The sequence below is a fragment of the Montipora capricornis genome, chromosome 12 (genome assembly GCF_036669925.1).
Source record: "Montipora capricornis isolate CH-2021 chromosome 12, ASM3666992v2, whole genome shotgun sequence".
NCBI classification, from domain to species: Eukaryota; Metazoa; Cnidaria; class Anthozoa; order Scleractinia; family Acroporidae; genus Montipora; species Montipora capricornis.
Window position 1 is genome coordinate 24,567,476 of NC_090894.1, and position 12,500 is coordinate 24,579,975.

Below are 12,500 nucleotides of genomic sequence, written 5' to 3' on the forward strand. Positions count from 1 at the left end.
GTTTCCATGTCATAAATTTAATTTCATATTTTCAACATGTTGTAGGACTATCATTCTCAGCATAAGAAGGCACTTGGGGCTGGGGGATTTTGTGCTCAAGAGAGTGAGGGGACCTTCATTGAAATGTAAAAATGATTCAACAGAGGATTAAAAAAGTGCACCTGCCCTTAAATTTAAGTTTCTTACTCATAGTCACAGAGCTGAGCAAGCCATTCTTGTAATCATTGTTGTATACTGTTGTCTGCTTTAATTTTAGATGGTCAGATGATTAGTGAACATGAAAGGCGGAAACATGACATTGACGAGATGGGAGATCATTCTCTAAAACAACTGGTGTTTGATTGCTTGCAAAATGATAGCCAGTTACGACCAGATGTAAAGGACATCAAGGATGAGCTCAATGGCTACAAATGGCTAGTTGTAAGACAGCGTAGTGACTTTGAGCCAGATGAAGCTGTGATTGAAAGGGTTAACACTCAACCAGTTTATGATTATAAGTTCAAAGTACTCTTTATTGGTGACAGGGGAGTTGGAAAATCATGTTTATTTAATCGTTTTCAAAACCCTGCTTATAACGTGTTCATGAGCACAACAACTATAGGCGTAGAAATTGATAGACTTTCATTTAGATATGGCTCCAAGTTCGTGAGTTTAGAGGTTGCTGACACTGCAGGCCAAGAGCAATTCTTTGCTATTCAGGGGATGTATTTCCGTGGAGTCCATGGCATATTCCTTGTATGTGATGTGACCAACCGTGAAAGTTTTCATCACATTCCAAAATGGCTAGAAATTGCTCAGCAGTACTGCACTGAAAATAATGTATTAATCATTTTAATTGGAAACAAGACTGATCAAGTTCGCCAGCGCCAGGTTTCTGTTGAGGAAGGCCGTGAAATTGCTGGAGTTCATAATCTTAGTTTTATGGAAGCTAGTGCTTTGAATGTGGAGAGAATTGAGAAAATGTTCAAGACTATGATTCAGCTGCTGGTAAAAGCTGTCGACCTGAACGCAATAAAGATTGAACTTAAAGACGGAAATGACAAGGTCCAGTTGGAAGAGTTGCCAAAGAAATCTACATGCAATAAATGTAAAAAACAATGAACTTTGCTTCTGACACTTTGTTTCTGTTGAAATGAAAGCTGTTCTTAGCTGGATGGAGAAGATGCTCTTGGTGTCATTTTTGTAAGATGCTCTTTTCTTATTTGTAAATAGTTTTGTAGTAACTTTGTATCATCTGGTAGTATTCCTTAATGTTATTGAACTTCTTAGTGTTAATTGAATCAGGTTGTAATGTTGAAGTTGTATAATATGCAAGCCTTGCAAGTCAGCATTCAAGCCATGCAAGCCAACGTGATAGCCAAGCGGCTATTGAAAACTCACCATTTTCAAATGGGTGCTTAGACTTTAGTACTGGTTATCAGTGCTATTTGAAATGGATGCTTAGACTTAAATGATGAGAGACTTGCATGGTTCGCTGACTCGCACTTTGTCAAGACCCTGTAGTGTTGCGCCATGTAGAAATGTATCATTGATGTTGTAAGTATTGTAGGAATAAATTAGTGAACATGAGGTTAGCCTTTGTACATCCCCTTCCTGCCGTCACAAGAGGGCGGATGCACACAGGCATTGTGAGGTAGGATATCAAACACAAGAAAGGTAAACCATAATCTTGTAAGGGACAAAGATAACTACCAGAGTTTTGAAAAGTAAATGAGTTTGCCAAAGATTTCATCAAATCCAAAATGTTAAAATGTACATTCATTATAATTATTGTACTGTTTCCAAAATAATAATATTTTTAAAAGTTGAGATGTTGATCATTGCAGTTATTAGTTAATGCAACGTTAATTGATAACTGCAATGATGAGCATCTTAACTTGATTCTCTCCACGGTTCAGATATAGATGGCTTTCATATAATTATTAACTTTTGTCCATATCATCTACATGCTCAATAGGTGGTTTTCACAGTGATGTCGTCAAATTCTAAAATCAAAATCGCAAGGTCTTCTAAATTTATCTATATGAGGTTGACGATGACTTAGAAAGAAATATTTTTCAAGTTTCCAGTTCCGTGATGTCTTTCGTTTCGAAAATTTAGCATGTTGAATTTCCGAATTGTCACCTTGCGTGATACCATGATCCAAAGCAAATTGTTTGAAAAAAATGTCTATTCCCATGAATCTCAGCAGTTTGAGCCATTCAAGTACATTAGGAGATGTGTTCATACACATGTAAGCTCTTTCATCACAAAGTGAACTCCAGATGTTCTGGTTGATTACCGGCCGCCATATTGGTGGACCACTTTGATCCACCAACATGGTGTCTCCATACAAAACTCTACAAAGTTGTGTGAAATGCTTTGACAAATAACTCAGAAACCACGTGCCACACAGACCTGAGTATCAAGTGGAGAGGTGGTTAAAAAATTTGTTTCCTACAAAATTCCAAGCTCTTGGCCTTCTTCATCAAATGAGTGAGAGATACTATCAGCACAAGAAGATAAAGTTCCTATCCCTAAGCAGCCATACAATATATAGACATTGATGATGTCCATATTAATTTTTGAAATGGAAAGTTAAGAAAAACAAATCATGCACGATAATGTCAAAGTGTGCAATAAAAATGTTAATGTAGTAGAGAAAAATCATGTTACAGCACAAAAGTAACTTACCGTCACTGAAGGAGAACCTCGCGTTTTATTGGCCAATCGTGTTAGTTACCATGACGACACCTATATCCTCACATGTAGAAGATAAAAATGATATGTTCACTGCGCGCGGTGACGATATGATATTTTCGTAAGAAGGAAAATCCTAGTATTTCACCAGTATCTATAATAATAAAAAATAAAAGTGTAAAAAAGAAAATTCTTGGACAATTTCCTTAAAATTACTAATTGGGCTTGTTCTTGAAAAGCGTCCAAAGTGCAACGTCTAGAAGACAGAAAACTAGGAAATACTAGTCGCAGGATATCCTAGTTAGCAAGCAGCTCTCTCTTGAGGACCTTGTAAATTTATGGAGCGACAAAAGTCAAGGCTTAGAAAGCTAAAACTGGGGTCACAGGCGTTGGGGAAAGAGCAAGGATTCAAGAATGCTTAGCAGGAAATTCTCGTAGTTACTAAAACAAGGAATGACCTACAATGAGCTACAATGATCTACAATGACCTACTACAATGACCTACAAAGATCTACAGTGAGCTACAACGACCTACAATGAGTTACAGTGAGCTACAACGACCTACAATGAGCTACAAAGACCTACAGTGGTCTAGAATGACCTACAGTGAGGTACATTATAAGCTAAAGTTAGCTAATTGAGCTTAATTATTGTATTTTCCTGTTAAAATTACGGCCGTTCAAAAATCACAGCACTACTTTCAATATTATTGCAAAACACGTTAACATTTAAATTGTTGTTCGAGATACAAAGTGTGCAAGGGTTTCACTTACATTTCTATTGTTATGTTATTGATAACTTAGTTGCAGTAGTTTGAAAATAAGAAAAAATCCAAAAATGGCCCTCTGATACAAATTTGCAAACTATGTATTATTTATAAAATAATTAAGATAGTACGTGCACTCTCATTGGTCAATAGCTGTGTTTAGATGAGAGGATGGAACACGGCTGTGACATCACACGAAATTTTGATTGGTTATGTATTGTTGGCCAATTATGTTTTATTGGCCAATCGTGTTAGTTACCATGACGACACCTATATCCTCACATGTAGAAGATAAAAATGATATGTTCACTGCGCGCGGTGACGATATGATATTTTCGTAAGAAGGAAAATCCTAGTATTTCACCAGTATCTATAATAATAAAAAATAAAAGTGTAAAAAAGAAAATTCTTGGACAATTTCCTTAAAATTACTAATTGGGCTTGTTCTTGAAAAGCGTCCAAAGTGCAACGTCTAGAAGACAGGAAACTAGGAAATACTAGTCGCAGGATATCCTAGTTAGTATGCGCTGAATCTCCAAAGACTGTATAATTTTTCTGTGCAAAAACGGTCTACAATGATTTGGGATTTATATATTCTTTATCTAGGGTGAGGTTACTCTCCCGTGCCTCCAGAAAAAGTGACTGGACAATACAGAAAATAGTCTTCAAGCTAAGAACAGGCTTTAAAAAATCGCGATTCGTCCCTCCCTCAGGTTAGTTAATTAAAGTATTCATTTTTTACCGTAGAATGAAAAACAAAAAATTAATAATTTAAATTTAATTAATTTTAAATTTGAATTTATAAATTAAAATTTTGATGATAATAATGGCAGCAAGTAAAGTAAACGTGTCCGGCCATGTGAGGACAACTCTCGAAAGCAGGCCAAGTTTAGTGCACCAAAGCCTATACCTAGAATCATGCAAAAGCATTGGCAACTGGTTTTAGCTATCGGTGACACCTACTGATGTCTCAAGATGCGTTTTTACAACTTATTATTTTCCTTTTTTGTTAAAACTAGCGAATAATGTCGCAAACAGTTTCAGATGAAGCCGTCTTGGTCAATTCTGGAGCATTAAGGCAACTCGCTTAAACTGGACGGCGAAAATGAATCAGTAAATACTTATTGGAGTGCAAAAGTAAAGCAAAGGAAACGTTTGATTCAGCGCGCAAGCAGCTCTCTCTTGAGGACCTTGTAAATTTATGGAGCAACAAACGTCAAGGCTTAGAAAGCTAAAACTGGGGTCACAGGCGTTGGGGAAAGAGCAAGGATTCAAGATTGCTTAGCAGGAAATTCTCGTAGTTACTAAAACAAGGAATGACCTACAATGAGCTACAATGATCTACAATGACCTACAAAGATCTACAGTGAGCTACAACGACCTACAATGAGCTACAATGACCTACAGTGGTCTACAATGACCTACAGTGAGGTACATTATAAGCTAAAATTAGCTAATTGAGCTTAATTATTGTATTTTCCTGTTAAAATTACGGCCGTTCAAAAATCACAGCACTACTTTCAATATTATTGCAAAACACGTTAACATTTAAACTGTTGTTCGAGATACAAAGTGTGCAAGGGTTTCACTTTCATTTCTATTGTTATGTTATTGATAACTTAGTTGCAGTAGTTTGAAAATAAGAAAAAATCCAAAAATGGCCCTCTGATACAAATTTGCAAACTATGTATTATTTATAAAATAATTAAGATAGTATGTGCACTCTCATTGGTCAATAGCTGTGTTTCGATGAGAGGATGGAACACGGCTGTGACATCACACGAAATTTTGATTGGTTATGTATTGTCAGACGCGCGTTTTGATTGGTTGGTAGGAAATATGAGCGTGTGTCAAGAAAATCTGTTCCAATCAAGAAGTTTAAAAAAACAGCAACTTCCTTCATTTTTTGTATTATCTTTGACCAATATTTTATAAAAGCAATAGAGGACTTTTTTTCCGTGTTTCCATAGCCTCATCTAAACACTAGGGGGAGTTGGGAGAATTCAAGACAGTTATGCAAACCCGAGACGCAGTCGGGGGTTTGCATAACTCTCGAGAATTCTCCCAACTTCCCCGAGTGTTTAGATGAGGCTATGGAAACACGGAAAACGTCCACTATTCAGCTTAAGTTGAATGTCTCGTTGGCACTTAGCGATAGCTGCTACTAGTAATTGAAATATTGATGATAACATGTCCTTCAGTAACTGCAGAAGAACAAGAAATAGTCATGATTATAAACTTTTTAAACCTTATTATCGGACAGATATCTTTAAAAATTCATTTTGGAATAGACATATCGATAAGTGAAACAATTCAGACCGGCATCAGTTTCAGACTTTATTTACAAATTAATTCATAAGAATATTACTATATTTAATCTAGATTTTAGATTTTTTTTTTCTTTGCGGGGGGGGGGGGGGGGGATTATCCTTCATTGTCACTTTGCCTTAAATGAAGTATTATCCTCCATTTTGACCACTCTGTCCCAGGACTTGTGGTAGCAAATAAAAAGAAAAAAAGTAAAAGCAGCCCCTGGACAGGATTTGAACCCGGAGCACCCACCTCGAAGGAACTGTTTTTATCCACTTAACCATTAAAGATCAACTGACTAGAAAATGTGCCGATTATTTACCAAAACTAATTAGTATATATATAAAATCATTGCTGAATAATGGTTAAGTCTACATTAGCTTTCTCTTGAAATAATTGGTAACCGACATTTTTCACTGTGCAAGCTTGCTTCTCAGCGGGTGTTAATACACGTTTACAGCGGCACTTTTGGAAGATTAACTACTGACATTAACGAAAAAATGACATCCTCGCAGTTAGTGATGTGGTAGTCTGGTGGTTACGTGAAGTGGTTATTAATTACACGTTCCCAGGTTCGAGTCCTGCGAGTCCAGACATTCGGGTTGCCCTTTTAAAAGAAATATGTTCATTTCCCATGATCCCTATCAAGCTTTCAGTGTCTAAAATGAACGATAATCCTTCACTTGGAAGAAATTGACAATTAAGAATAATCCTTCAATTGAGGTAGAGACTTGGTTGTACAAAAACGACCGAGGGCCAATATTCCCCAGTACGGCTCGAGCTACAATAGCTCGGTTAGTAAGTAGTTTATTATACAGCGGTTTTCAATTGAGTGTCGAAAATATTTAGATAATTACTTTGGTTTATGATTGGCCAAAGTAATTACTTTGGTTTTGGTTTTACGACACTCAATTGAAAACTGCTCTATGGCTTTTTAATTACCTTTTGCTTTGTTTTTGCAAGCCCGTAATCGGCCAGTGGGCATTACGGGAGAATAATGCCCTGCAATTCAGTCACAATTAGCCAATCAGAGCGCACGTTATATCGGCTACAAACACAAGCCATATAATAAAGTAACGTAACCACTCGGAATTTCAGTGATAGCCACACAACTGACTTACAGTTGATAACAAACAATGAATAATAAATTTTTGTTCATGCTCATGCTATAAGGTTGTGTAATATAACATTTATTTGTATTCTCTATTCTTTATTTCAAGGTAACAAAAAGCAAACTAAATGTGAAGTTTGACGACTTAAATCCCCTCCGTTCTTGAGATACAGAGGGAATTGTGACACCCGAAAATGGCCCGTAAAGTTTCGGGACTTTCGAGAAACGGGCTTAGTTTAACACTGTTGTGTGACTGTTGAAGATGCGTGACTTTCTTCAGACAGGTTAACCAGAATGCAGTGCGAGTGCGTATGCGACTTGACGCAAGAAAAATGGCAACTAGCAGCAAACAAGCGGCAAACTGCAATCTAAAGCACTTCAAGCAAACGCCAACCGTACACACGTCTTTCATATTCAAGTTTTTTTTGTCCTAGTAATTCATTGTTGTGTCTGGAGCACTAGATGTTCCGTTAAATGATGTTTATTGTTTTCCTGGAATTCGAAGCTGGGGCTACCTCGCTAACGCTTGTCGGCTTCTGGAAATGAGTTCTGATACATCTCAGGGAGACTCTCCAAGGTCGCATGTTCAAGGTCTGGTGTTATTGAAAGAAATCGGAAGTGGTTCTTATGGAAACGTTTACCATGCACGGTGGAAGGGAGAAGACGTTGCAGCGAAAAGGTTTCACTGCATCCTGTTCCAGAACGGCTTCAGTCACCAACAGTACATGAGGGACTTTCAACGTGAAAGGGAGGTTTTGGAAACGCTTGATCACCCCAATGTGGTCAAGCTAAAGACCGTACTACTTCCAAAAGGGCATTCCCCTATAATCATTACAGAACTTCTTCACTGTGATCTAGAGAAGTACATTAGGGAGTCTACAACTTCACCAAAAGTCCCGGAAATGAATTTGATTCAAATAGCAACTGACGTAATCGAAGGCCTGGAGTACATGCACGGCCTTCAACCTCCAATCGTTCATCGTGACTTAGCAACAAAGAATATATTGCTCACGATAAATGGTAATGCCAAGATTGCAGATTTCGGTGTATCTAAAGTGTTTTCTGCAGGGTGCGACATGTATGCTACCCAATTGCCAGGGACACCAGTGTATGCAGCCCCTGAGACCTACCCTGCTATGAGGCAGTTCCAAGTCATAGAAGGCCCCAAGTATGGTCCAAAGGTTGACGTGTTTTCATTTGGTGCAGTGCTCCTGTGTATGATTGTAGGACATGAGCCTTTGGTTTGGCCTATGACTCCACTTACTGAAGGTATGTCTTGTATAATTTGAGAATTCAGGGACTCCTCTCCCCTTCCTGTTGTTTGCACCTTTTTCCTCTCAGATCGTTCACTAGCTTTCCCAAAATGGCGACCAGATTTGTGGGGCTTTGAATATTGTGCTTTTTTACACCAACTACGACCTACAAGTAAGTTAGATCAAGGGGAGAGGCCTGTTCCTCCTGAAGATTAGCCCATCAAATACAAAGAAAAGGGAAGTCTGCATGGAAGTATCCTTCAAAGCATTTATAAATGCTTCCATGTCATAAATTTAATTTCATATTTTCAACATGTTGGAGGACTATCATTCTCAGCATAAGAAGGCACTTGGGGCTGGGGGATTTTGTGCTCAAGAGAGTGAGGGGACCTTCATTGAAATGTAAAAATTATTGAACAGAGGATTAAAAAAGTGCACCTGCCCTTAAATTTAAGTTTCTTATTCATAGTCACAGAGCTGAGCAAGCCATTCTTGTAATTATTGTTGTATACTGTTGTCTGCTTTAATTTTAGATGGTCAGATGATTAGTGAACATGAAAGGCGGAAACATGACATTGACGAGATGGGAGATCATTCTCTAAAACAAGTGGTGTTTGATTGCTTGCAAAATGATAGCCAGTTACGACCAGATGTAAAGGACATCAAGGATGAGCTCAAGGGCTACAAATGGCTAGTTGTAAGACAGCATAGTGACTTTGAGCCAGATGAAGCTGTGATTGAAAGGGTTAACACTCAACCAGTTTATGATTATAAGTTCAAAGTACTCTTTATTGGTGACAGGGGAGTTGGAAAATCATGTTTATTTAATCGTTTTCAAAACCCTGCTTATAACGTGTTCATGAGCACAACAACTATAGGCGTAGAAATTGATAGACTTTCATTTAGATATGGCTCCAAGTTCGTGAGTTTAGAGGTTGCTGACACTGCAGGCCAAGAGCAATTCTTTGCTATTCAGGGGATGTATTTCCGTGGAGTCCATGGCATATTCCTTGTATGTGATGTGACCAACCGTGAAAGTTTTCATCATATTCCAAAATGGCTAGAAATTGCTCAGCAGTACTGCACTGAAAATAATGTATTAATCATTTTAATTGGAAACAAGACTGATCAAGTTCGCAAGCGCCAGGTTTCTGTTGAGGAAGGCCGTGAAATTGCTGGAGTTCATAATCTTAGTTTTATGGAAGCTAGTGCTTTGAATGTGGAGAGCATTGAGAAAATGTTCAAGACTATGATTCAGCTGCTGGTAAAAGCTGTCGACCTGAACTCAATAAAGATTGAACTTAAAGACGGAAATGACAAGGTCCAGTTGGAAGAGTTGCCAAAGAAATCTACATGCAATAAATGTAAAAAACAATAAACTTTGCTTCTGACACTTTGTTTCTGTTGAAATGAAAGCTGTTCTTAGCTGGATGGAGAAGATGCTCTTTTCTTATTTGTAAATAGTTTTGTAGTAACTTTGTATCATCTGATAGTATTCCTTAATGTTTTTGAACTTCTTAGTGTTAATTGAATCAGGTTGTAATGTTGAGGTTGTATAATATGGAAGCCTTGCAAGTCAGCATTCAAGCCACACAAGCCAACGTGATAGCCATGGGCTATTGAAAACTCACCATTTTCAAATGGGTGCTTAGACTTTAGTACTGTTTATCAGTGCTATTTGAAATGGGTGCTTAGACTTAAATGATGAGAGACTTGCATGGTTTGCTGACTCGCACTTTGTTAAGAGCCTGTATTTTTGCGCCATGTAAAAAAGTATTATTTATGTTGTAAATATGGTAAGAATAAATTAGTGAACGTGAGGTTAGCCTTTGTACATCTGCTTCCTCCCCTCACAAGAGGGCGGATGCACACAGGCATTGTGAGGTAGGATATCAAACACAAGAAAGGTAAACCATAATCATGTAAGGGACAAAGATAACTACCAGAGTTGTGAAAAGTAAATGAGTTTGTCCAAGATTTCACCAAATCCAAAATGTTAAAATGTACATTGGTGAGAGCAGTGATGAGTTTGTATGAAGGTGCAAAGACAAGAGTCAGAGTTGGGCTAGAGTTGTCCGAGGAGTTTGAGGTGAAAGTTGGTTTGCACGAGGGATCCGTGTTGTTGCCGTTGGTTTTTGTGATCGTGGTTGACGGGGGTTACAGAGAGTGTGAGAAATGGTTTGATAAGTGAGATGTTGTGTGCAAATGACTTGGTTTTGATGAGTGAGACAATGGAGGGTCTGAGGGAGAAGTTCTGGAAATGGAAGGAGGCATTCGAGAGCACGGGGCTGAAGGTGAACCTCGGGAAGACAAAAGTGGTAGTGAGTGGGGCAGAAGGTGAATTATCTGTGAGTAAGGTAGATCCATGTGGTATTTTTGGGAAGCGAGTAATGGCAAATTCAGTGTTGTGTGTGAAATGTGGGAAATGGATCCATGGAAGATGCGCGAAAGTAAAGAGGGTGACCTCGAGGTTGGGGAGAGATTTTGTCTGTGGAAGATGCAAGAAGCAAGCTGATGGATTAGTGGAACCAGTGGAGGAGTTGTGTGAAGAGGTGGAAACGGTGAGAGGTTTCTGTTATTTGGGGGATAGGGTGAATGCAAGTGGTGTCTGCGAGGCAGCTGTGACCGCAAGAGCAAGAATTGGCTGGGTGAAGTTCAGGGAATGTGGAGAGTTGCTAAACTAAAAAAGGTTTATGAGAGTGAGACATGGTGTCTGAGGGAAAATGAGATAGCAATTTTGAGATGGACTGAGAGAGCAATGTGTGGTGCGAAAGAGGACAGAGGGCCTGATGGAGATGTTGGGATTGAAGGAAACAGTGGTTCAGATGGCAAAGGTAAATGGAGTGAGATGGTACGGGCATGTGTTGAGGAGGGATGATGGGCATGTTCTGAGAAAAGTGTTGGAGTTCAAAGTGAAAGGCAAGAGGAAGCGAGGACAACCAAAGAAGACATGGAAGACGCAAGTGGAGAAGGAGAGCAAGAGCGTTGATTTGGAGAAAAAGGATGCCATGAGTCGAGCAAGATGGAGAGTGGGAGTTAGAAAGATTGCTGACAAAGTGGGGTAAACCCGGCCAGCCCTGTTTACAGGGATAAACCCGGATCAAAATTGGATTAATGATGATGATGATGATTATAATTATTGTACTGTCTCCAAAATAATAAAAATTTTATAAGTAGAGATGTTGATCATTGCATTTATTAATTAACGTTACTAGCAATAGCGTTTATTAATAAGTGCGATGATAAACATCATAACTAGATTCTGTCCGAAGTTCAGATATAGATGACAATGACTGGCAGTGCTAATCACCCTTTTCTTGCATGCTCAATAGATGGTTTTCACGGTGACATCATCAAATTCTAAAATCAGAATTGCAAGGTCTTCTAAATTTATCCATACAAGGTTGACGATGACTTAGAAAGAAATATTTTTTCAAGTTTCCAGTTTTGTGATGTCTTTCATTTCGAAACTAAAGCATGTTGAATTTCCGAATTGTCACCTTGCGTGACACCATCATTCAAAGCTATTTGGTTGAAAAAAATGTCTATTCCTATGAATCTCAGCAGTTTGAGACTTTAAAGTACATTAGGAGATGTGTTCATACTCATGTATTTTATCTCATGAGCAAAAAGTACGCTCTTTCATCACAAAGTGGACTCCAGATGTTCTGGTTGATTACCGGCCACCATATTGGTGGACCACTTTGATCCACCAACATGGTGTCTCCATACAAAACTCTACAAAGTTGCGTGAAACGCTCCAACAAATAACTCAGAAATGATGTGCCACACACATCTGAGAATCAAGTGGAGAGGTGGTTAAAAAATTTGTTTCCTACAACATTCCAAGTTCTTGGCCTATTTCATTGAACAGCTTCAAAGTTATTTTTTTGTTGTGCGACAGTGAAAACGATCTGTATGAACTTGCATAGTGACCAGCTCCCAGGTCGCTTGATAGCTCAACTGGTACAGCACTGCACTGAAATTTTCAGTTTTTTTTTTCGGTACTACTCAAGTAACATCTTAATTTGATACTCTCAGCAGTTCAAATATAAATGGCTTTCATAAATTTAACTTTCAATATTTTTTTATTTAAAACTACTTAATAACCGAGAGTGACATAGTTACAGCAAAATTTCAAACTGAGGCCTTGCTGTATTGACTGGGGGACAGCGAACTCAATACAGCTAGGTCGAGGTTTGAGATTTTGCTGTAACGACCAAAATGTTGAGGTTATTAAGTTGTCTATTATATGGCAAAAATTTGGTTTTATCAACGGAGTTGATAATGTAAATTGGCCACCGTACAGAGATTCTAAGCTTTTAGAATCTCTGTACGGTGTACAGTGGCCAATTTACATTATCAACTCCGTTGATAAAAC

At 38.3% G+C, this 12,500-nt stretch overlaps 3 protein-coding genes across 5 annotated transcripts in view; all 3 read left to right on the plus strand.

Annotated features, from left to right (window-relative positions):
• The window catches only part of LOC138027565 (uncharacterized), a 4,592-nt gene extending 1,723 nt beyond the window's left edge, over positions 1–2,869 (plus strand). Inside the window, exon 2 of the mRNA XM_068875109.1 lies at positions 257–2,869. Within this exon, the coding sequence (XP_068731210.1) occupies positions 257–1,101 (845 nt within the window). The 3' untranslated portion in view covers positions 1,102–2,869. The remainder of the gene's footprint in view (positions 1–256) is intronic.
• A 149-nt stretch (positions 2,870–3,018) lies between these two features.
• Positions 3,019–9,498, plus strand: LOC138027563 (uncharacterized). Of its 3 annotated transcripts, XM_068875106.1 has the most exons (5): positions 3,019–3,290; positions 4,052–4,158; positions 4,465–4,876; positions 6,976–8,135; positions 8,653–9,498. In XM_068875106.1, exons 4-5 carry the CDS (start codon positions 7,409–7,411, stop codon positions 9,495–9,497), a joined length of 1,572 nt encoding a protein of 523 aa, XP_068731207.1. In that variant the 5' UTR covers positions 3,019–3,290; positions 4,052–4,158; positions 4,465–4,876; positions 6,976–7,408; the 3' UTR covers position 9,498. The 3 variants fall into 3 exon arrangements, with proteins under 3 accessions (XP_068731207.1, XP_068731206.1, XP_068731208.1); XM_068875105.1 differs by having other exon boundaries at positions 3,019–4,158; XM_068875107.1 differs by lacking the exons at positions 3,019–3,290; positions 4,052–4,158; positions 4,465–4,876 and adding an exon at positions 5,935–6,549.
• A 607-nt stretch (positions 9,499–10,105) lies between these two features.
• Positions 10,106–12,500, plus strand: part of LOC138027567 (membrane progestin receptor gamma-B-like) — a 4,076-nt gene continuing 1,681 nt past the window's right edge. Inside the window, exon 1 of the mRNA XM_068875110.1 lies at positions 10,106–12,500. This exon is cut by the window's right edge and continues 1,681 nt beyond it. The gene's annotated coding sequence lies outside the window, so the exon portion shown is untranslated.